The following is a 24,178-nucleotide window of genomic DNA, read 5'->3' on the forward strand; positions in this document are numbered from 1 at the left end:
ATGGAAAGTTTATTACACAAACAATGACTTCAGGGCAATCTATATTGAGTACTGGAACTAAGGTGCCAGTTACCATGGGAGAATAAAGGAGCACAGAGTAATGACAACTAGAGTAGATTGGGGGGCAGTTCATGGAAGAGATGAAGTGTGAGCAGGGTCTTTTTTTTTTTTTTTTTTTGTACCAAGGATTAAACCCAGGGGAACTTAACCACTGAGCCACATCTCCAGCCCTTTTTATATTTATTTAGAGACAGGGTGTCACTGAGTTGCTTAGGGCCTTGCTAAGATGCTGTGGCTGGCTTTGAACTCAAGATCCTTTTTGCCTCAGCCTCCAGAGTCACTGGAATTACAGGTGCGTGCCATTGTACCTAACATAAAACCGGGTCTTTAAGGAGAAAGATCATATCACTTCTTCTTTTAGCAAGCTCCTTGGTGAAAATGCATTACATGCCAGACACTGTTAGGTACAGGGGAGTTAAAGAATGAGACAGATGTCACCTGCTATCAAGCTGCTTAGCCACATAAGGAACTAAAAAAACAAAATTGGATGTGAAGTGATGAGCCAGTCCAGGGGTTTATAGTAGCTCTCAAAAGTAGCAGGGCCCTGTGAACTGGAGGAGCAGACAGTAGGCTCAGCAGGAGATGCCCAGAAGAAGGAAAGAGAAAAAGGAGACTTTCATATGCTGGAATTCTAAGCTATTATACCTTTTCCTGAGAGTGAGTTAAGAACATTCTCAAGAGAACAGATATCCCTAAGTTTGGGGGGAACCATTATGAGATTTCAGGGGCCGCTAATACGCACTTCTTACCTGGGCAGTGCTGTTTCAAAGAGGGAAGCAAGAGGGAGGAGGAGACTGGTATGGGAGTACAGGAGGTAGAGAGGTGGGAAGAGTTTTGCCATGAGAGGAAAAAAAGTCATAATGTTAGATTGGATAACTAGATAAAAGCCAGGCATAGTGCACGTTTGTAATCCCAGCTATTCAGGAGGCTGGAATCACATATTTGAGGTCAGCCTGACGATTTAGGGAAATGCTATCTCAAAGTGAAGAGCACCACTGGGTTCAATCCCCAGTTTTGCACAAACAAAACCCAAAACAAAACAAGAGCCAGGCAAAAAGCTGATTTCTTAAACCTGAGGAGGAAATTACAGATTCCAATTCTGAAGCTACTCCTTGGGTCACACTGCTCCACAGTTTACTGGCAGCCTGATGACTTTGCTTCAGTTCTCCACACCTGTGGAGTGCAGATGAGGACAGGCTCCGCCCCAAAGGATTACTGAGTGGACTGAATGCATTAATGAAGGTAATAGCCTGAAAGAGAGGCTCCTGCTGAGAGAAGGCCCAGCAGGCGGCAGCTCTTACATTAGCAAGGAAATCAGCAGAACCAAATGGGGAAGGAAGCTGTTGGACTGAAGAGCTTTTCTCTCTGGAAAGGAACAGAACTGGAAAGGAATTAAAATTGAAGATCCTAATATAACGACCTCCCCTAAGTCTTCCTTCTAGGGAAAGGAAACTGAAAGCAGAGTCAGAAATCTGGTGTTTGATGGAATAAAGCCAAGGACAAATCCTGCCTGAAACTTCCTCTGTGAATTCTTTCTAAAAGACAGCCCTTTAGAATAACCATCCATATTACTAATTTCTTTTTATCTACCCTGATCAATGCCTATCAACGACCCCCCTAATAATCTTGGACTTACCTAGATTCTAAGATCCAATGGGGACCAGGCCCCAAACACAGGAAAACCTCAACATCCATTTGGTTTTCCTTTTTCTATTTTTATTTATTTATTTTTGAGACAGGGTCTCATTATGTTGGGCAGGCTGGCCCTGAACTCCTGGGCTCACTCAAGCTATCCTCCTGCCTCAGCCTCTTAAATAGCTGGGGAGTACAAGCATGTGTCCATCACTGTGTTGGGCTGTATTTGGCTTTTGAAGTGGCTCCTGATGAATGTGGGGGAACCCTCCCCATGCCAGAGCTGATTTAAATTAGATGTGCTTTGCTTCAAGTCTCAGACTGGGTAAATCTAATGAGGAATAAGGGAACCTTGACTTTTGCCACATACACAACTACTTAGGATCAACAAGAGAAATTTTTAAAAGAAAGAAAAAATAGTTATTTCCAAATATTTAGATGACTATAGGTCGTTTACCTTGCAACCTGACATTTGGCCTGATGACTGAATATGAATTTTAGTGAAGATGCTTCCAGGCGGGGCAACTGCTTTACAAAATCAAGTGACAGAAACCTGTAAAACTGTTTCCTAAGCAGGATGGCCTCCCAACTAAAATGATTTTATTTCTTTAAATATTCATGATCTGGATATTAAACAACAAAATTCAACTCACACTTAAAATTCAACTCCTTATGTCCCTTACATGTTGATATTTTCCATCATACCAAAGAGGACTCTTGCCCAGGGTTATAAGAAGGTCATTCAAGCCACTTTATAGTTAAGAGCCACCTTAGAAATAAACTGTCTCTGGAGTCTACTGTTAATCTTGCTCTGTTTACGTACATATAACTTTTTGCGTTTCTTACAATTCTGAGCTTTAAATGGTTTCTTCTGGATGGTGACTTTGCTTCAACTCCAAATCTCTCTGAAGATATTGTGAATCCATCTCTCTTCTGTGTTTGCAACTCAAATGAAGACAAAGAACAAAGGTAGTAAAACATCTGGAACCCTGGAGACAGTACTCCTGGGTGGCACAATTTGGCTCAGATAAGAGCAATTTAATACATTATGCCAACCTAGGGAGTCACAGTGCCAGTCACTCAGAATGAGTCAACCCTTGGTAGGATATGTTTTAATGAAAACTTAGGCGGTGGCGCATGCCTGTTATCCCAGTGGCTCGGAAGGCGGAGGCAGAGGCAGGAGGATCATGAGCAGGAGGATCCTGAGTTAAGCAACCCTGTCTTAATACAAAATAGGGCTAGGGATGTGGCTCAGTGCCACTGAGTTTAATCCCCAGTAGTTAACCCCCCTCCCCCAAAAAAGCTTAATAGATGTCATTTAATGGCAATTTTCTTTTGAGAGCAAATTGGTCTCTGAAACGTGCTCTAAGAACATGAAAAAAAATGCCTAATAGTTCAGGAGAAAATAAAAGCCTGTGGTTACCTCAGAGGTACTGGTATGCATTTAGCAATTTCTTTTTTCTAGATGCATACAGAAACCAGGTCCACAAGACAATTGGTGGCCGTGGAGAAGCTCTCCCGGACTTGCTGTAAGATTTGCTGCTGGAAAAAAAAAAAAAATGAGTGGCATTCACCAATATAAAAATGTTTCTAATAGAATATAAAAATCTGTTAAGCAATTTTCCAGTACATTAGGCTGAAATTGCTTAAGATGGGTATTTCTGTAGTAATCAAGCATCACATAAATTGCAGTCTTATAATGCCCCTGTGTGGAAAGTGCTAGTACCATTTGGCCTACTTCATTATTTCTGTTCTCCTTCCACATATGACTTGGTATAGTCAAAGCCACCTCTCAATTATCTGGGGGCGCATTTCCTAACTTGAGTGTCATCCAAGTTTTCTTTCTAAGATAGTCATTTTTCAGCAGTTTGCGTGGGGCTCCAAATGAGAAAAACAGCCAATTTTCTTCATAACTAGGTTTAACAAAGCATGAGTGGTTTCAGAATCTTGGCTCTGAGAGAAAATGATGACACCACTTACAGAGAAGTATCAATACCTTCTTGCCTACTTTTCTGTTCCAACTGTAACTGATTTACAGAGATCAAAGACCAGTATTCCTAGGGAACATTAAAAATGTGGAAATGTTCTTGTTGAGAAGCTATTTTTGAAAATTACACAGTGTAGCTAAGAACTGTGGTATACACCTGTAATCCCAGTTACCAGGGAGGCTAAGGAGGAAGGATAACGTGTCTGAGGTCAGCCTGGGCAACTTAATAGGTCCTGTCTTAATTTTTTTTTTTTTTTAAATAAAAAGGGCTGGGAATGCATTTCAGTGCTAAAGAGCCCACGGATTTAATCCCTCATATTGCAGGGGAAAAAGTTAACAATTCAAAACAGTTATCAGCCATATCTGACATCTGCCCCGCCCTGTCGGCCCATACTTGGCTTGCATGTAACTTTTTATTTTTAAGCTAACCCTTTTAGCAATTCTTACTCTGAAGACAATCATTGAGTAACAACTTAGGAAAAGTTGGATTTAAGGTGGATTTGTGTAAGCCACCTAGTATAAAGGGAAACAATAACTGTAGTCAGGAATAAGTTCTAGAACATTCTAAAATGTAAGAATTCCATAGAATGATTTCCATTACTTTAATGGCACACATAATACCAGGAAAAAAAAAAAAACTGATAGTGCTCTAAGAACAGTAATACTGTAAGACCTACAGGGTGACATATGAAAGAAAGTTTTTGGAGCCAGGCAGCCTCAAGCCTGAATCCCAGCTCTACTGCACATTAGCTATACAACATGGCACGAGTCACACAGCCTCAGTCTGTTCCCTTGCCCATAAAGGACATTAGCCTAACTTCAAAAAGTTGTTTCAAGGATTAGAGTAAATGTAGAAAATCAGCTCATTACAAATTTCAAAAATGGCAGCTACTAATATTAATGAACACCTCACAGTCCATTTATGGGCCCACACTTAATAAGACTGCTGTTAAGTCCCAGGGAATGAGTTCAACTTGGTCTCAAGTTCTCTGTTGTTTTGATGTTATCAGAAACTTTCAGTAAGTCTAGTAATTCACCTATAAATGAGTTTTCTTTAGGTGGATCTCGGTCTGCACACGCTGCCTATTCTGTGAATCAGCTTCCTTTGAAGTGAACCTTGGTATTTTCTTCCCAATTTCACAAACCACAGGAAACACTCACTTTCTGTATAACACTGCCCTCTAGTGATTAGAAAAATACTTTTTCTACTTATCTGTTCAACTGCAACCCTTTGTTTAAAAAAATAATAAAGAAGTAAAATAAAAAATTAAAATCTGGTTACTTATCCACCAGCCCAAGAAAAACTTTTCCTGGAAATCTGGTGGAATCAACCAGTTACTCCTGATCTTATCCTCTTAATCAAAGCATCTAACTGTGTCAGAGTTACCATCTAAAACTACAAGAGCACAGGTGGAACACTTGTATGACCAGGGGCTATAATCCCAGTGATTTGGGAGGCACAGATAGGAGGATCACAAGTTCAAAGCAAGTCTTAGCAATTTAGCCACACTCTGTCTCAAAATAAAAAATAAAAAGGACTGGCTCAGTGGTAAAGCAACCCTGGAGTCAATCCACAGTATTGGGGGAAAAAAAGTGTGGGTTGTGTTGGGGATGATCATTTATTTAGTCCGCATTTCCCCTTCAATACCCCAAAACTCTTTGAAGAACTTGGCCTTCTTATACCTTTTATTTCTTCTATTTTTACAATAAAGCATGTATTTGTGTATCTACACAATGTGAACCCACATTTCCAAGGGAGGGAGAAAATAATCTGTCTGGATTGTTAAAATAGAAACTCTGCATTGAAGATTCAATTCCAAGATTAAAATACTAATACAGATTGACTGACAGCCTGAAAGATGGTCTGATGCCTGCTTAATTGTAGGCTACCCTGCTTTAAATGTAAGAAAACTCCTAACCTCACTCACAGAGGAAATGGACAATAGCAGCTACTGTTCACAGCTGAGCCTTATGCTTAACTGTGTATCTGCTGTTCCCAACAATAATCCTGCCCAGTACATGTTATCGCTATTTTCTAGATGAGACACAGTTTACATAATTGAATCCAAGTCTGCCCACAAGCCCTTCTCTGGTAACAGTGACCTGAAAGGCAAGTTCCACAGAAAGATGAGCAAGATGCCATCTTGGTGTAAATAACAAATTACAATAAACTGACCCAGAAACAGAGAGGAAGGTATCTAAGAATATTTACTGGTAAAGGGTAAGTGTTCAAAGATGAGCCAAGTTCCACTGCTGCCTTCAGCAAGCAAATGCTTGACAGTTATAAAAATCCAGTGAGAAACCTATTCTACTCAGATATAGGTAGGTGTTTATCAAACACAAATCTAACTAGGTTTAAATTCTGAAAGTACACCCTTCAGATAAGTAAGCCTCCTGATACTTTCTTTTTCAATTTAAAAAACTTCAACAGCTGGGTGCAGTGGCACAAACCTGTAATCCTAGCAACTCGGGAGACTGAGGCAGGAGGATCTCAAGTTCAAAGCCAGTCTCAGCAACTTAGTGAGGCCCTATGCAATTTAGCAAGATCCTGTCTCAAAAAATAAAAAACCAAAAGGGACGGGGATGTGGCTCAATGGTTAAAAACTCCAAAAAACAACTACAAAAAAATTCTTAACTGATGATGTAGTCATGCATCTACTCAGCTCTGGGTGAAGTTCAAATTGGAAAGTGGACACCCGCTTACCCCTCTAACTGCCCCCCTTCTCTAAGGTAGCTTCTGAGTCTCTTGGCCTTTCCTTGGTGATGAATAGCAAGTGGCCCATTTCCCCAGATGCTCTTAAATAACAATCACATTGGTGTTTGAACTTATAACTTAACACCTATAATTAGGATTTGGGAGCTTCTGGAACCATAACCTTAACCCAGCCTTCCATAACAGTCTTTTTACTTTCTATTACACAACATGACACGGCAATAAAAGCAACAAACCGCTTCAGCTTTTTCACTTCTGCAGAAGCTAAAACCACTTCTCCAATATATAAAGGAGCGGGAAAGTTAATTTCCTGGGAGAGAAATACACAGCCTGGTCCTGGCATTTTCGTACCCAAGAGAGCTGAGATGAGCCCATTGATCAAAACTCCATGTACAATTGTCCTTCCAAACTTAGTGTGTTTAGCGAAATCTTCATTTAAATGCAAAGGATTGACGTCTCCCGTTAATTCTGAGAAGGCAGCCACGTCCCTCTGTGTGAAGGCCCTGCTGAGTTCAGCCCGGTCCCCAACCCTCACGTGCACATGCTGCAGGAGCTGTCTGCTCCACGCTGGTTGACTCAGGCAGAATCTCCTTTGAAGTCCACCCCACGGAAGGCAATAGCTGGATACTACTGGGAACATCTTCAGCATCCTCATATTTCATCCATGGGAGCTTCTAGCCTGCTTCTGTTTTCAAACTATGCAGCCACCAAAAAGTACTTTTGAGAGCAGAGGAAAAGTTTCTGGAATTGAAGACTATTCAATCCAATACTAGTTCCCTACTGTTACCAGATAACGCGAGGAGAAATGGAGAGACCTACAAGAGAATGAAAAAGGTTAATGCGATACCAGGAAGAAAGTGCACTGCCACAGTGCAACACAGAAACACACCCAGTTTTATAGAATGAACAAAGCTGGGGTACTAGCATTTTAATTATCACCTGCAGCACTGGGAGGGAACCCAGGGCCTCACACATGCTAGGCAAGTGACTTGCTCTACCACTGAACTATACCCCAGCCTTTTTTATTTTTAATTTTTATTTTTTGGTAATCAGGGGCACTCAGTCACTAAGCCACATCCCCAGCCTATTTTGTATTTTATTTAGACACAGGGTCTTACTGAGTTGCTTAGGGCCTTGCTAAGTTGCTGAGGCTGGCTTTGAACTCACAATCCTCTCACCTCAGCCTCCCCAGCTGCTGGGATTACAGGCATGGGACACCACACCCAACTATTTTTTGAGTCAGGGACTCACTAAATTGACTAGGCTGGCCTTGAACTTGTGATCCTTTTGCCTCAGCTTCCTGAGTCACTGTCTGGCTGCACTAGCATTTTAAAGAACGACCTTAGTTAAACAAGTAGTCAAAAGCTCTGGATGCGTGTATCAATATAAAACACACTAGGTGTAAACATTATTTTAAAAGCCTTTATCACAAGTGTTCCAACTTTGATTCCCAAACATCTCCCATCCAATCTAAAATCTAAATACTCTGTCTCACATTTTCAGAAGCAATGAAGTCCCACATTTTGCCCTCCTTGCTAGCTGCTAGTAACTGCATGACCTTCATTCAAGCACAGAGTAAAAAAGCAGTTGGTTCACATTCAGTCTCACTTGGAATATGTGAAGGAACAACCTTTACCTGAATCACTCTGAAAGCACATCTTTTGCCTTTGTAGGATCCTAACAGGGTCAAAGAACTCCACAATTTGACTAGACCACTGCAAAAAAATCAAGAAAACAAATGAAGATTTGTCCTTGAATAGTATTTCTGTTTATTAGTACTTTTAAGTCCAGAAAAGTGGGTGGTTTTTATCAGAAAACCTTAATTTAAATGAAAACAAAAAAACAAACAATAACAAAACCTGGGAGTAAAAGCACAGTATATCATAGGCAGAGAATAAAATGAACCCAAGAATATTTCTAAAATATATATTACTGGCTGTCCAACCATGACCATCAATAGGGAATTCTAGCTGTAATCAAACCACGAGTTTTACTCTTTCTAGTGCATAAGCCCCTGATAGATGTTCAGATTCATCTCAGCTTACATTTCCAAAAGTTGCCCAGAGTTCATAATCACAAAACTCTTCTTGTTCTAGAAGCAAACATTTTTGTTGTCTCTCCATCAGTCTCTCTTCCCCGTTATTCTACAATGTTCCTGTTTATCGTACCTGCTACATATTCTCAGGATGGCTGACAAGGTCTTCTCTTCATAGGTCAGGACATCCACAGGTAAGGCAGCACCAACCTACATATGGAATAATGTATTAGCAAACTCTTATCAACATTACCCTTGAACTCATTAGTGAGGTCTAATGAGTTCCCGTCAATGCCTTGTTTTTGAGTTTCTCCTCCTTTGCTGATGCTGGTACTTTCGGGTGCCTGATTAATGCTTCCCTTGCCTGGACTGCTCCCACACCCCTTCATGTGGCTGATCCTCCTCACCCCTTGTTTGAATTGTTCCTTCCTCGATTCCCAAGCTCAGGCTCGATCTGCTTGCTCTGCTCTTTCCATATGGGATTTCCAACTTCCTCTCTCACAATTCTCATCTTGTCACTAATTGACAAATATTCCCATGTAAAAGAACATTAGTCCATGAGACAGAGGCCATGTCTATTTAGAGCTATGTTCCCAGAAACCAGGGTTTTATACCTGACACATAGAAAGTATACAGATCTTCTTTTTTTTTTTTTTTTTTTACTTTTTATTTAGATAAACTATACACTTGGAGGAGATTGCAAAGCAAGCTATATAGGAGGTTCCATGTACCCTACAGCTCCCTCAATGCCAATATCTTGCATTAGTATAATAGGTAATTAGGTAATCTGTATCAGTATAATTTGGAGTTTACTCAGATTTTGCCAATTATACATGTACTCATATTTGGACATGTATCTGTATTTATGTGTAGTTCTATATAATTTTACCACATTAAGTAGCTTCACATAACTACTGCCACAACCAAGATAAAGAACATGACTCCCTGACTCTACCCCTTTATATCACTCCTCCTCACCCCTGACCCCTGGCAACCTCTAATCTTCCTCTATATTATTTAATTATAATTGTTATTTCAAAAGTATTACAGACACAGACTCACACAGTAAGTAATCTTGGGGACTGGTTTTTTCATTCATCTGGTCATTGTGAATATCAACACTTCATTCCTTTTCATTGTTGAGTAAATTCCATGGTATGAATGTACTACAGCTTAACTATTTACCCACTGCAGTACACCTGGGGTGTTTTCAGTTTGGGGTTATTGCAAATGAAACTATAACGAACATTTGTGTATAGGTTGTTTTTTAAAAAAACATTTATTTTTTAGTTATAAGTGGATACAACGTCTTTATTTTATTTTTATGAGGTGCTGAGGATCAAACCTAGTGCTTCACGCATGCTAGGCAAGCGCTCTACCACTGAGCCACAACCCCAGCCAGCCCTGTGTCTGTGTATAGGTTTTTATGTAAATAGAAGACTTCTCTTCTCTGGGACAAATGCCCAAGAGTGCCGCTGCTGGGTCACATGGCAGGTACATGTTCAGTTTATGCTGCAGAGTCCCTGCACCATTTTACACTCCCACAAGCAACGTATGGTGACCCAACTTCTCCACATCCTTGCCAGTGTTTGATGTTATCACTATTTTTTTGTTTCATTCACTCTGTGCTGTATGTAGTAGTATCTGACTGAATCATGTAATTTCCCTAATATCCAATGCTATTGAACTTCTTTTCATGTATTTCTTTGCCAATTATACATCCTCTTTAGTGAAATGTCTGTATGTTTTTGTCCATTTTTTAGATGGACTGTTTGGTTTTGAGAATTCTTTATATATTTTAGACAGTCATGGTGGAGCACACCCATTATCCCAGCTACTTGGGAAGCCAAGGCAGGAGAACTGCAAATTCGAGGCCTGCTTTGGCAACCTAGCAATACCCTGTCTCAAAATAAAATGAAAAGAGCTAGAGAAGTAGCTCAATGGTAGAACATATGCACAGCAAGTACAGGGGCCTGGGTGCAGTCCTCAGTACTGCAAAAATAAAACAAAAAAAGAGGGTTCTTTTTATATATTTAGATATGAGTCTTTTGTCAGATTAGTTTACCAATATTATCCCCCAGTGTGTAACTGACCTTTTTAATCTCTTAACAGTCCTTTGCCAATTAAAGGTTGTTTTTTCAGGGGGTTCTAGGGATTGAACTCAGGAGCGCTTGACCACTGAGACATATCCCCAGCCCTACTCTGTATTTTATGTAGCGACAGGGTCTCACTGAGTTGCTTAGGGCCTCACTTTTGCTGAGGCTGACTCTGAATTCTTGATCCTCCTGCCTCAGTCTCCTGAGCTGCTGGAGTATAAGCATGCACCACTGTGCTTAGCCCAAGTAAAGGTTTTTAATCTCGATAAGGTACATGGCAGACTTTTTAAAATATATATATATATATATATTTTTTTTTTTTTTTCAGTTGGACACATCTCTTTATTTATTTACTCTTATGTGGTGCTGAGGATCGAACCAAGGGCCTCACACGTGCTAGGCGAGCACTCAACCACTGAGCCACAACCCCAGCCCCACATGGCAGATTTGACTTGACAGAATATATGAATCAGGAAATAATATCCTGAGACTCCTTCTTTGCTTTCCCTCTTAACTTCCAAAGCTCTCCTTTGTTCTCAAGTCAATGTCAGGACAAAGAGATGCAAAGTATTGGTCTGTGATAAGACAAGGAGCTGCGCCAGAATGCAAAGCAACAATGTCACTGAGCACATTTTGGTTTTTTTTTTTTTTTTTGGTACCAGGGATTGAACCCAGAGGCCCTTAATTACTGAGCCCTATCCCAAGCTCTTTTTTATATTTTAATTAGAGACAGGGTCTCCCAGAGTTCCTTAAGACCTCATTAAGTTGCTGAGGCTACTTTGAACTTGCAATTCTCCTGCTTTAGCCTCCCAAGCTGCAAATGTTCTACCCCTGAGCTGCACCCCTAGCCCTCACAATGTTTTATAAGGAGACCTTTTCACTAAATGAAGTGATGTGCTGGTTTCTAGTGTGAAGCCCCATCTCTTCAAGATGAGCAAAATAACACTTTGCAGGTTGCCAGCCTAGATCACAGTCTAAGTAACAATGAGCAAATATTTGTCTAACAAGTTTCTTGTCAAATACAAGGCATAGGCCTGGGGTTGTGGCTCAGTGGTGGAGCACCTGCCTCGCACACATGAGGCACTGGGTTCCAAACTTAGCACCACATAAAGTAAGATAAATAATATAAAGGTACTGTGTCCATCTACAACTAAAAAAATATTTAAAAAAAAACACAAGGCATTTTAGGACAAACCTACTGCAATTCATCATCTACAGTTTTCAAATGCTGTCAGAATTCTTTTCTTTTTTTCCCTTTTCTGTGCTAGGGGTCAAATCCAGGGCCTTGCACATACCTGGCAAGCACTCTACCTCTGAGCTATATCCCCATCCCCTACCCCTTTTCTAAATTTCTTACAAAGATCTTAATCTACCAAATAACTTCATACCTCCCCAAACAGGTCCTTTAGGGCAGAAATAAGCAGCTGTTTGAACTGTGCAGCATTCAGACCAACTCCATGATCTTGAAATTCCCTGAAAAAACACATTAAAAAGAAAAAAAGGGACATTAAATTATGTGCTATTCAGATTCATTTTAAAAAGGTAATTTAAAATGTAACTTAGGAAACTGAACTTACAGGCAGACTTTCATGTAGTGGTACTCAGAGGGATTTTTGTAAACTATTCTTTCGTATGTGGTAGCCAGTGCTGGCATCTTTTTCAGTGCTGATCACACCTATAGTAAATCAAAAAGGCTAGTAGTTACAAAGGCACAAGCTATATTTCATTGTTTTGGTGGAGGGGTACTAGGGACTGAACTCAGGGGCTCTCCACCAAGAGCTACATCCTTAACCCTCTCTATTTTGAGATAGGGTCTGCCTAAGTTTCTGAGACTGGCCTTGAACTAGCAATCCTCCTGACTCAGCCTCCTGAGGCTTTCAACTTTTTAATGAGAATTCAACCCATTTGATTTTAAAAAGACCTCTTGACACAGTAACATCTAATTCTGGTCAAAGGTTACCTACAGAGATAGAAAGGAAGTTCCTATGTTTTCAACATGCCAGACCACTGTCCTCTTAATTTTAAGAAGTATGATTTATTCTACATTCTACTAACATAAATCCTGCTTTTTTTTTTTTTTTGGGTACTAAGCCACCCAGCTCTGTGCTAAATATATCACGTGCATTGGTTTCTATGTCTTCAAAATTATCCTATGAAGTAAAAACTATTATTCCTTTTTCCCCCCCAGTGCTAATGAGCTTTACCATGAACCTACATCTCCAGCCTTTTCAATTTTGACACAGGGTCTCACAAAGCTGCCCAGGGTGGCCTAGAACTTGGGATCCTCCTGCCTTAGCCACCCCAAGTACAGAGCAAACATTTACTGGGACTACAGGCATGTGCCACTGTACTCAGCAATTACTCTCACTTTAGACAGCAAGGCTCTTGAGAAGAATAATTCCTGAAACAGCCATTATTATGGTGTGAACCTGACCTGTCCCCCAAAAACTTGTTCTTGACCTTGGATCAGAACTATAAGCCAAAATAAAACTTTTCTTTGTCCAACCAAGGAAAGGGACTTAGCAGAGACTGCATAACAATGTAAATGTACTTAATGACACTAAAATATACACTTAAAAGTGGCTAAAATGACATATATGTTTCATATTTTGTATGTTTTATACTAAGACATAAGAAGGGTTTTTTTTTTTTTTTTTTGGTGGTGTGGGATTGAACACAGAGCCCTGCACAAGCTAGACAAGCACTCTACCATTGAGCTGCATCTCCACTACACAGAGCAAACGTTTTACTGAGCAGTCACTTCTCCACAAGCCAGAGTCCTCAGAGAAGGGGACAGCATTGCCCTCTGCAGGCTGTTCTGAGTTTAAGCGCTCCTGTAGTCATTGCCATCAATGGCCTTTACCTAGGCTTTTAAAAATAATTACAGGGATGCAGGTAAACATCTCTCAGCAGTAGGTTCCATGCCTACTCCCCTCCCCACTCCCGGTGAACCTATTTAAATCTATTCAAGCACATCCCTCCCCTGTTCAAACCCTGCAATGCTTCCTATTTTATCAAGAGCAAGACCAAAGTCCTTGAGTAGCCTGCAAAATCCTAGCTGATCTGTGCTGTTCCTGACCCCCTGTCCACTGGACCCACATCCCAGTTCCTTCTCCTCCACCTGTCTCTCCCGCCTCTGGGCCTCAGCTTCAGCTTTCTTCAAGGAGCCACATGGTTCACTCTTTTGCCTTCTTTCTGGTTTTCTGCTCAATCTGTCTCTGTAGCCTAGTGCCCATCCTAATACTGCATCGCCCCCTCTTTGCCCCGACCCTGTTCTTTTGTCTCAAGGCATTTGCCACCTTCTAACATAATTGTATAATTCACTTATTCTTTATCTTTACTCCCCTAGTAGGTCCACTCCACGAGTCTGGGGTCTGTCTTGTTTGCTGCTGTTTTCCAAAGACCTAAAGCAGTGCGTTGCACCGTGCAGACGTTCCAAGGATAACTCGGGGAATGCTGTAAATCCTCAATACTGCTGAGCACTTAGATTGTTTCCAACTAACAACCACTATTGATTCAGGGCCCTCCTCTGCGCGTGGCACAGGCAGCGCGCCCTGCACAGTGCCACTCACTGCTCGAGGTCACCCTGTGCGGTAGTGACCGCACGCCACGTCGTACAGAGGGCGACCGGGCATTTCTGCCCCCGCGGACCTGTACCTCGGGCTCTCCGGACCACCCGCCAGGTCGCTCTCGCTTTGCACATGCGCACTCGGCGCGCGTGGCGGGCAACAGCAGTGCGGCCGTCTAACACCGATCCCGGAAATAACCACTCTCGTGCGGACTTCCGATTACCCGCTGTCTGTCGGGCTAGCTTGACGCCTCCTCTGACTTCGGTTGGCTGCAAGGATTCGCCAAGGCTTGGCGATCCACGCAGGAGCCAGAACCTGGGTCCGGGAAACTCCTGGTGTGTTTACGTTTGGCTGCTCCCTGACCCCGGATGAGAGGTGGGCAAGCGGATATGAGGTCACCGCGCGGAGTCTCCCACGGAGCCCGATGTGAATCCTGAGCAGGAGCTGAGGACCGCGGAGCTCAGCGCCCTCTGGTGCCGACTCCGGGGAAAGTGCGCGCAATTGTCTGCATAGGATGTTTATTTTGGCGGGTGAAGTTTTAATAGCCATTTGATTTTTCATGGATTCTTTTTTTGGGGGAGCATCCCCAACCTTTTTATTTTTTTTTTGTTTTGTTTTGAGAAAGGGTCTTGCTAAATTGCAGAGGCTGGCCTCAAACTTGTGATCCTTCTGTCTCAGCCTCCTGAGTCGCCAGGATTATAGACGTGTGCCACCGCGCCCAGCTTTATGCATTCATTCTTCAATAAATTTATTTATCTAGAATCTGTTCTTTGTTTATTTCAGTGTTGAGGATCAAATCCAGGGCCTCGTGCATGCAAGGCAACTGGTCTACCACTGAGCTACATCCCCAGCCCTAGCATCTCTTCTGAACATCTCCTGTGTCAAGCACTCTCCAAGGACAGGACCCACTCTGAATGCCCCTTGTGTCTCCCAGCACACTGTAGGTGTTCTATATGGGTGGACCCTGAAAAACCCAGCTTGTCCTATTTCCAAACATAAGCCGTTTCACTTATGCATTTATTTACTAAGTACTTGTTTGAATTAGTTATGTGCTGGAGTTCAAAGCCAGCCTCAGCAACAGAGAGGTGCTAAACAACTCAGTGAGACCCTGTCTGTATTTGCTGGGCACTGTTGTAGGTGCTGGAAACTCAGGAGAATAAGAAGATATGGCCCCTCTCATGAAACATAATGTGTATTTAATAATAACAATAATGGCAGCTAATATTTATCAAGTGCCTACTTTGTGCCAGGCACTGTACAAAAGATTTTACATATGCTTTTATAGGAAATACTTATACAAATCTGTGGTAGCTATTATATAATCAGGCCCATTTTATGCAGGTGCAACTGAGGCATAAAGGCCAAGGTATTTGCCCAAGATCACGCAGTTATAAGTGGTGGAACAGGCTGTCTGATTCTGGCCAGTGCTCTCTACACTGTACTGCATTGGTAACCAAAGTCCAAGGTCAGAGGTCCAGACTCTGGAGATCTCAACAAGTCTGGTCTGGCCATTTGCCCCAAACAATAAATGGGAAAAGTAATAGTGAAAAGGAGGCAAGGAACTTTAATCAGTATTGCTGTATTGGGAAGGCTAAGTAAGCTCAGGAGTCTCAGTTCGGGTGCTGACATGAGTTTTAGGTTTTAAAAGAGGATGAATTGGGGGAGGGCCTGAGACTTGTGCATACTTAAGCAGTCGTGGTCAAGCTGGGGTCTGGTTTATCATTATCTCAGTTCTGGTTCTGCAAGGTGGCTTATCACTTAAGCTCTTATCACTTGAGGAGGCAATTTCCATTTGCTGCTCAGGACATTTATCTAGCAGATATGTGATCATGGAAGGGGACGATTTGGTTTGAATGAGATATTTATTCCTGCAGAAGGACAGGAGGGAGGACATGAAATATTGCCTTTTAGTCCCCTGTGCCTGACACATCTTAGACAAGTGATTTCGCTAGTCTTCCTGCAAGGCTTCATTGTTCCTGAAAAGGTGAGGGGCAATAACTGGAGACTCTCAGGCACCCCTCCAGGGATCTGGAACAGGACGTTGGAAAACCTGGCAGTGGAGTGTTCCTTCAAATCTTGAAAATACCTTAATTATTTTTATCTTAGTGTTGAAGTCTTGGAGGGGGTCAAGATAGGTTAGGTCCGTGTAGGGCTAATAAACCTTGTATTACCAGTTTTTAGACGTACATTCTTTAAATGATTAGCATACTTGTGTGCAAAGCTGAGCAGGGAGTCTGAAGACAGATACAAAATGAAGGCAGAGAGGCCGAACTATCCTGCTTTTAGTTACCCATTGAGTACCTGAAGCCCAAATGATGTTAGTGCTTCAAGCAAAGACAGCTTCTAATTTTGTTATAATATTCCAACCAATTGAGGGGCTGAGGTGGGAAAGGATCCTCAAGTGTAAGTTCTATGAGGACAAGGCCTTGTCTGTGATGATACACCACTGCATTCCAGTCCCCCATCCTGGGCACAGTGGCTCACACTTGTAATCCCAGTGGCTCAGGAGGCTGAGACAGGAGAATCGCGGGTTCAAAGCCAGCCTCAGCAACTACAAGGTACTAAGCAACTCAGTGGAGACCCTGTCTCTAAATAAAATATGAAATAGGACTGGGGATGTGGCTCAGTGGTTGAGTGCCCCTGAGTTCAATCTCTGATACTCAAAAACAAAACAAATTTTTTCTGAATGTGTCAGTTCATACATGAATGTGCTGATTCAGCCTGGTGAGTGGGGGATGGGCAAAGTTGGCCTTTCACAACCAAACCCATGCCCTGAGGGAGCAGAGACCTTCCTTCTCATTCTGTTCTCAAAATGCCACTGTCTGCTGTTTCCTGAAACTTCAGTCCTTGCCCTTGTCCACGCTGTCCAGTTCTGTGGCCCCAGCTTGCCTGCCTTCTCCCTTCATGTCCTCAGAGGGGACATGACTGGTTCCCAGATGGGGAAGTAGGTGGAAGAAATCCACACAGACCGCGGATGCTGCCATTTTCTTTCTCAACAAAGCTTGGATTTTGGAAGCTCCCAGAATGAGCTTCAAATCCATCCTATACCGCCTGCCTGGCTTCCTCCTCACACGGAGAGATCATTAGCCTTCACCCCACAAAGTTATAAGGGAAAATGGTTGATTGTGTAAAGTGTCTGGTGCGTAGGAACCAGTGAATAATGGGGATCTCCCTCAACCAGCCACCGGGCAAACCCATCTATCTTGCCAGCCTGTGCCATATCCCTCCTGCCCCACCCCCCAATAAAAAAGACAAAACCCAGAACAGCTTATGTATTTCAGGGTTCAAAAAAACCTTGGTTAGTTTTCACTCCTTCTGCACCGAACCCTGAAAAGGAAGTGCCTTCCCACCTGCTTGACTTTTCTCAGTGCTGTCTGGTTAATCCAAAGTTGAGGATAAGAGATACCTTGGAGTGGTAAAGATGTTGTTAGTCGACTTTGCTTTTCAACTACACTTTATTTTTTGGATGGGTGCTGTAGGCTTACGGTGTATCATCTCAAAGATATCAATGCAATAAAAAGTAAGACTCCTTCTTACCCCTTCCCAACCAGTGCATCTTCTCTCCAGAGGCAACCACTGGTTTGAGTTGAAGTGTCCTTTCCAATGGGTGGTATGGGGGCTTCTTCCTCTTTCTTCTTCTATTTTTTTAAACCAGGAATTGAATTCAGGGGTGTTTAGCCACTGAGCCACATCCCCAACCCTATTTTGTATTTTATTTAGAGACAGGGTCTCACTGAGTTGCTTAGGCCCTCCCTAAGTTGCTGAGGCTGGCTTTGAACTCTTGATCCTCCTGCCTCAGCCTCCAGAGCCTCTAGAGCCACAGGTGTACGCCACCATGCTCAGCTGGCTTTTCCTTCTCCATGATGCAGTTTAACATCACTCCAAATCAAAGCACACAAAGCTGCCTCAATCTTTATAGAACTGCCCTGAATTTCATTGGGTATAGTCAGTTGGCTCTTTGGGGCTATTTCTGTCATTCAAGGCAAAGTTGTTGGGCAGATCTGGAGGACTGATGTTTCTAGAAGATACGGCAGCTGAGAAGAAGCTAAAGCCACACTTCCTTCCGCTTTGCCGGCCTTAATAACTGATGTCAAGTGGCTTTTGCTAAAGGGGAAGAACTTTCTCAACTTGAAGAAAAGGCAAGAGAGGGGTCCAAGAGGAATTCCAGCCCCACCACTGTCCATCCATCCAAAGGAAATGACGCTCCTTGTGTAAGCAGATTTTGTTAAGATAAGACAAAGGAAGTGAAAATGATCAGAAGCTGAAAGCTATGGAATTGCAGCCACTCCCTGTTTCTGCTGGGGAGAACTGCCAATTTGACAGCTTTTGCTCATACTGTCCCATCGATTGCATTGTCACCGTCATGTCCACCTTTCATAACAGAAGAAAACAAGGCATGACGCCTATAATCCCAGCATCTCCGGAGCCTGAGGCAGGAGGATCGTGAGTTCAAAGCCAACCTCAGCAAAAGCAAGGCCCTAAGCAACTCAGGGAGACCCTGTCTCTAAATAAAATACAAAACAGGGCTGGGGATGTGGCTCAATGGTCAAGTGCCCCTGAGTTCAATTCCCAGTAACCCCTCTCCCCAAACAAAACACACCAAAGCATGAAGGTTAAGTCATGCGTCTTAAGACGCCAGGCTCTGGTGACTAAAAGGCAGTATTCTGTGTCCTCCCGTGTGCACAACTAGGCTGGGAGCTGCTCCCTGACGCCTACCTGAGCATCCTCTCCAAAGCAGCAGCACTGAAAAGCATGCCCCTGCTTCTGGGAAACCGGCTCTAGTGTGAAACCCACGTAGAGAAAAGCAGGGAAGAAGCTAAGCCAATAGGTGGAACCCATAGGTGCCCTGGGGCATAGAGGATGCCAGAAGACTCAGTCTTGTAGGCAAGGGGATGTGGTGGGGCAATCCTTCCTATTCCTCCTCCACCACTGTCACTGGCCAGATTTCATTTGCTAATGAAAACACAGGATGCCCAGTTAAATCAGAGTTTCAAATAAGCAATCAACAGGACATCCTTATACTAAAAATGTATTTATTGATCATCTGAAATAAAATTTTTACTGGGTATCCTGTATTTTATCCAGCAACCCGAGGAGGCAGGAGAAGTTTGGGCAGCTCACCAGGTAAGATCTAACATACCTGAGGCTTTAGCTTAGGTCCAAACCACCTGTGTCATCCAGGGTGATAGTGGGATGCCTGGTTCCTGCGTCAGCACCCACTACCTTGGTTCACTGCCATCTGAGGATGTCTTGGCTCTGTCAGAGACATTTCCTTGCCGTGTGGGCGCTGGGACTGGAGCCAGGCTCTAGATCCTTGCCTCATCCAGGATTTCCAAAATGCATTTAGATGATGGAGACTACCCTTAGAAGTATCTTAGAGACCTCTCCCCTTTCAAATAAAGCCCAGGAAAGGAGAATTTGGGGGGAGAAGATAACCATCCTGGAATAAAGCAGATCACGTCTGGTGGCAGCTCGGATCCTTTCTTAACATTCAGAGATCCTCTGCCAGGCGTTCAGAGGGGTCCCTACACTTTCTCTGCATGCCCGTTAGGGGAACTCAGGAATCTGTGGGTTGGGTCTAGAATAGCCTTAAGGCACAGAAGTCAGAGAAAAGAGCAGGTGGGGTGGACACAGGAATGGCCTGCATGACTCCATTCGTTAAAAAAAAAAATCCACACCACCACCCAGAGGGACCTCTCTGTTCCTAGGTATGCCTGTGTGTATGCACGGCTTTTGCAGCACTGGGGATTGAACCCGGGGCGCTCTATTGCCCAGCCACATCCCCAACCCTTTTTATTTTTCATTTTGAGACAGGGTCTTATTAAGTTGTTCAGGCTGACCTTGAACTTATGATCCTCCTGTCTCCCGAGTCACCAGCCACCATGCCTGCTACATTGTTTTATTTTCAAGTGACAGAACATCATTTTGGTAACACTAATAATTATTATGTAAAATATTGCTACTGACAGGCACAAGAGAGAGCTATGATGCTTACCACATGGAGGTTGCTTCTTTTTAAATGGTAGAGTGCTTGCCTGGCATGCCTGAGGCTTGCTCCCAGGCACCAGTGGGGTGAGGATGAGGGTGTTCTTTCTCAGATAAGCTATTTATTTTTTGTTTTTGTTTTGGTACCGAAGATTGAACTCAGGGGCACTGGACCCCTGAGCCCCATCCCCAGCCCTATTTTGTATTTTATTTAGAGACAGGGTCTCACTGAGTTGCTTAGGGCCTTGCCAGAACTCGTGATCCCCCTGCCTCCAGTCTCCCGAGCTGCTGGAGTTATAGGCAAGCGCCATCCTGCCCAGCTGAAAGAACACTTTTCAAGACAGCTGGAACCTGGACTATACTCTCCCATCCTTTATCAACAATCCTGGGGGGAGGGGGGAATATGGACACCAGATCTCTTGATCTGACACCGACACTTCGTCTGAACTAAGAGTTAGCTCTTTACAGCTCTTGTCCCATTTACTGTGGCTAAGCTTATGTGCATGGCAAAAATACGGATGTGTTTATTTGATCACACATAGAGGTGGGTGTGGGAACATTAAATGGGAACACTTCAAGTCACTTCTGGTCCTGAGAACCTTGGTGAGGGGTTGTGGACCTGGGCTTGTGTTGCTATCTAGACAGATGCAGAAAAGAGCAGGTGGGGTGGTACACACCTATAATCCCAGGAGTTACAGGTCTTCCAGGGACAGTCATCTGCCTCCTGCCCTTCCCCAGCCAGTTTGGCCTTGGATCCGGGGATTGTCAGCATCCTGCCTTCTCCCACGTCCTGCTGTGTGGCAGTGTTCCTATTCATTGCTGTGAGGGTCTAGAGACCAAAGACCCAGGAACCCATAAAGGGAAGTTCCTCCAGGAGCCAAGGGGAAGGGGCTACCCTACTGCTCAAAGGAGAGCCCAGCAGGCAATCATCTTCTCCCTCTCCCAGAGTAGGTGATGATGGTCACTCAAGACCCTTGCGCCCACCAAGGGCTCAGGAAACCCCAGGCTCACACCCTGGTTGTTACCAGCCCACAGGGCAGCAAAACTGGGCCACAGAGCCCTGGGGCATCCGGGAATACCAGAACAGCAGCCCCTGCACCATTGCTCTCTGGTCCTGACCTTGGCAGGTAATTTGAGGACAATGCCCCCTGCCTTAGCCATGACTCCCCTTCACCCTGAAAAAACCACACACACACAAATCTCTACTTTTTTTTTTTTTGGTACTGGGGATTGAACCCTGGGATGCTTAGCCACTGAGCCACATACCCAACCCTTTTTTTTTTTTTTAAATCTGAGACAGGATCTTGCTTAGTCCTTAGGGCCTCAATAAGTTGCTGCTGAAGCTGGCCTCAAACTTGGGATCTTCTTGAGCCACTAGTATTACAGGTATGTGCTACCACACCCAGTTTAGAGATTCCTTCGGATGTGATCCTCAGTGGTATTTAACCCGGAGGACAAGAATTCTTTCACTCAGGAAGGCTGCTGATCTGATACTGATCCCAAATCTGGGGCTTCTTCAGTGATCCCGAGGAAACCATCTCTCACCCACTCAGACCTGCCTAGAAGGACCCCCTCTCCCATGAAATTCTTGGTAACAGTAGGAGATTAGAACAAGTAAAATATCTATGATCTACTTTCTTTTCTAGTCTGTTGATTTTCGTTTTCATCTCTATTATTTCCTTTTTCTTCTGGTTTTGACTTAGTATTTCTTTCCTACCTTCTTCAGATTGAAGTTCAACTTATTAACTTTCTGCCTTTCTTCTTTTTAAATATATGTACTTAAACCTATGAACTTCCCTCTGAATACTGCTTTAGCTGCATCCCACAAGTTTGATGTTACATTATTGTGTCTTCTTAAGATCCATATTCTACTCTTCTCTAAAAAAAATTTAAAATATTCAGACCACTTCCTGAATGCTCATTTAAACTCTAAAGTTCATCTTGCTTTATTTCCAGAACTATTTGGTTGTAGACTCTCTAAAAGGTTTGAAAGACTAGAGCTCCTGAGTTTAGGGTTTCTAAATGCAACAGAAGCGAGTCAAAAGGAATAGTTTGATGATTTCTGTTTTTGATGTAGAATTTTACTTGAATAAAAACTGCAATCATCATTTCTTCCTTTTCTTTTGAGGGACTGGGGATTGAACCCAGAGGTGCTCTACCACTGAGCTACATTCCCAGCCCTTTTTATTTTTTGAGACAGCTTGCCCAGGCTGGTCTTGAACTTGCAATCCTCCTGCCTCAGCAGCCCAAGTAGCTGGGATTACAGGAATGTGTCACCATAGCTGACTGCAAATATGATTTCTTAAAATGAAACTAATCAATCATCCGAGCAAAGGCTTCCAAAGCTTGTAGAACAAGCCTTCCTTTATTGTTATCATTTTTTCCCAGTGTTGGAAATCAAACCCAGGGCCTCATACACCCTAGGCATAGCTATATCCCATAGCTATATCTCATATACCACCACGAAGATATATCCCTATCCCTAATGCCTTATTTTAAAAACATATTCTAAGGTGAACAGAAAATCCACCAACATTGCACTTACTTAGGAGCTCAGAAATAGAAACCACCTGCAAGCAGCTGATCTAGACTTATTTATTTCACATCATTGTGGTCACTTTTACAGCTGTTTAGACTCAATTTTCAATCACGTTACTGTTCACAGAATTCACAGAATTCATTAACAAACTAGTATTTTACATCCAAGGGTTTTCAGTAGCACAGCAAAATAGAAAAGAGGCTCACAAGTCGCTTGTGGGTGGAACTCGGGTCTGATTATTTAGATAGATGTTTAGAACATTATTGCTTTATTAGTCCTATTTTTGGAAATAATAAATTATATCTAAGAAACCCACCCTACCAGGTGCTCTTCCTTCTGCGACTCTTCTGGGTTCACTCCCTGCATACCTGCTCATGGGTGCCAAACAAACCACCCACGTGTTGTTCTGCTGCTCAGGCAGTTCTGAGGGCCGGCCAAGCTAGAGCTGTGGCTCTCTGCACATGCCATTTTCCTCCCTGATCTTGTGGCTCATGGGCACATTCACAGATGGGCCTCTGTGCAACACCTTATCTTAGACCTAGACAAGAGGGTTCGGTGAATGAGGACTAATTCTCCTACAGAAGCCACTGACCATGCAGGGGAATATATCTGAAGCAACAAATCTCTCTCGAGTCCCAGTGTGAGGAACCTCCTAAAGAAAACGTCCTGGATGACAATGGTCCCAGATGGCCTCTTCGAACCTGAAGAATTCTCAGGAGACTTCATGGCTGGGTGTTCTGATTTTGTTCCATGTTAGTTTCCATTTTGGGAAAAAGATCTTGGAGGGTTTCCTTGTGGCCCCTGAAGCTCTGTGGATCCAAGGATACTGGGAAAAGGGGACTGGATTCCTCAGGGACACTGGCGCTCCGACCGCATTTGGGGCAGGATCCCTGAGAGTGGTGGCCGCGTCAGGTTCTGGGGACGGGAGTGGATGCCGAGTGCCGGATGCAGGCTGCAGGCCAGGGCTTCAGTCCAGCTTCTTGTTGTTGTCTGCGTTATGCACAGAAGTGAAAAAGTCGATGATGAGCTTGGCCGTCTTCCTGGGTCTCTCCATCACCACCGAGTGCCCGCAGTTTTCTAGAAGCTCCACTTGGCAGTTGGCGATCGACTTGGCCAACATGTCTGCCCCAGACACATCGAGGACCTGCCCGGAGAGGGAGGGAGAGAGACGGGACACTCTGTGAAGACCATTCCCACTGAGACCTGGCAGGGGTCAGGTTGTTGGGACCAACGGAAGGACCAAGTCACTTCAGGGTGCCATTGATGGCGCCCTGGTGGAAGTGACCAGCATGTCTCCTGTTTGATTCTGCGACCCGGTATCAAGAATTAGCTCACGGCCAATGAGACTTTGGTGGAAGGGACACAGTGCCTTCTGGGAGGAGGTTATGGTCTGGTGGGGAGGCAGACAGGTCAACAAACAAATGCAGAATGATGTGACAGTGGCTCTGCTAGGGGAGGATCCTGGAGGCTGGCAGCCCAGGGGAGGAGCCGAGAAGAGGAAGACATTGTTCTTACTGAATCCTGCAAGAAAGCGGGGGGAGCGGGTTCTTCACGGAATGAGG

The 24,178-nt window shown here is 43.5% G+C and overlaps 3 protein-coding genes across 5 annotated transcripts in view; all 3 read right to left on the reverse strand.

Annotated features, from left to right (window-relative positions):
* Positions 1 to 5,347: 5,347 nt before the first annotated feature.
* Positions 5,348 to 7,047, reverse strand: Htd2 (hydroxyacyl-thioester dehydratase type 2). The gene has a single exon (XM_046452988.2). It carries the CDS (start codon positions 7,045 to 7,047, stop codon positions 6,526 to 6,528), a length of 522 nt encoding a protein of 173 aa, XP_046308944.1. The 3' UTR covers positions 5,348 to 6,525.
* Positions 7,048 to 7,068: 21 nt separating this feature from the next.
* Positions 7,069 to 14,494, reverse strand: Rpp14 (ribonuclease P/MRP subunit p14). 2 transcript variants are annotated; one of them, XM_046452989.2, is made up of 6 exons: positions 14,316 to 14,494; positions 12,101 to 12,198; positions 11,912 to 11,996; positions 8,561 to 8,637; positions 8,029 to 8,107; positions 7,069 to 7,207 (listed from the first exon to the last, which is right to left on the reverse strand). In XM_046452989.2, exons 2-6 carry the CDS (start codon positions 12,175 to 12,177, stop codon positions 7,151 to 7,153), a joined length of 375 nt encoding a protein of 124 aa, XP_046308945.1. In that variant the 5' UTR covers positions 12,178 to 12,198; positions 14,316 to 14,494; the 3' UTR covers positions 7,069 to 7,150. The 2 variants fall into 2 exon arrangements, with proteins under 2 accessions (XP_046308945.1, XP_046308946.1); XM_046452990.2 differs by lacking the exon at positions 14,316 to 14,494 and adding an exon at positions 14,181 to 14,307.
* Positions 14,495 to 22,658: 8,164 nt separating this feature from the next.
* Positions 22,659 to 24,178, reverse strand: part of Abhd6 (abhydrolase domain containing 6, acylglycerol lipase) — a 44,630-nt gene continuing 43,110 nt past the window's right edge. For both annotated transcript variants that reach the window (XM_046452967.2, XM_058582103.1), the window contains exon 10: positions 22,659 to 23,760. In XM_046452967.2, coding sequence (XP_046308923.1) covers positions 23,584 to 23,760 — 177 coding nt within the window. In that variant the 3' untranslated portion in view covers positions 22,659 to 23,583. The remainder of the gene's footprint in view (positions 23,761 to 24,178) is intronic.

The sequence above is a fragment of the Marmota monax genome, unplaced genomic scaffold (assembly GCF_021218885.2).
Source record: "Marmota monax isolate L192 unplaced genomic scaffold, Marmota_monax_Labrador192_F-V1.1 WCK01_AAM20220418_F8-fsc00042, whole genome shotgun sequence".
Classification (NCBI taxonomy): Eukaryota; Metazoa; Chordata; class Mammalia; order Rodentia; family Sciuridae; genus Marmota; species Marmota monax.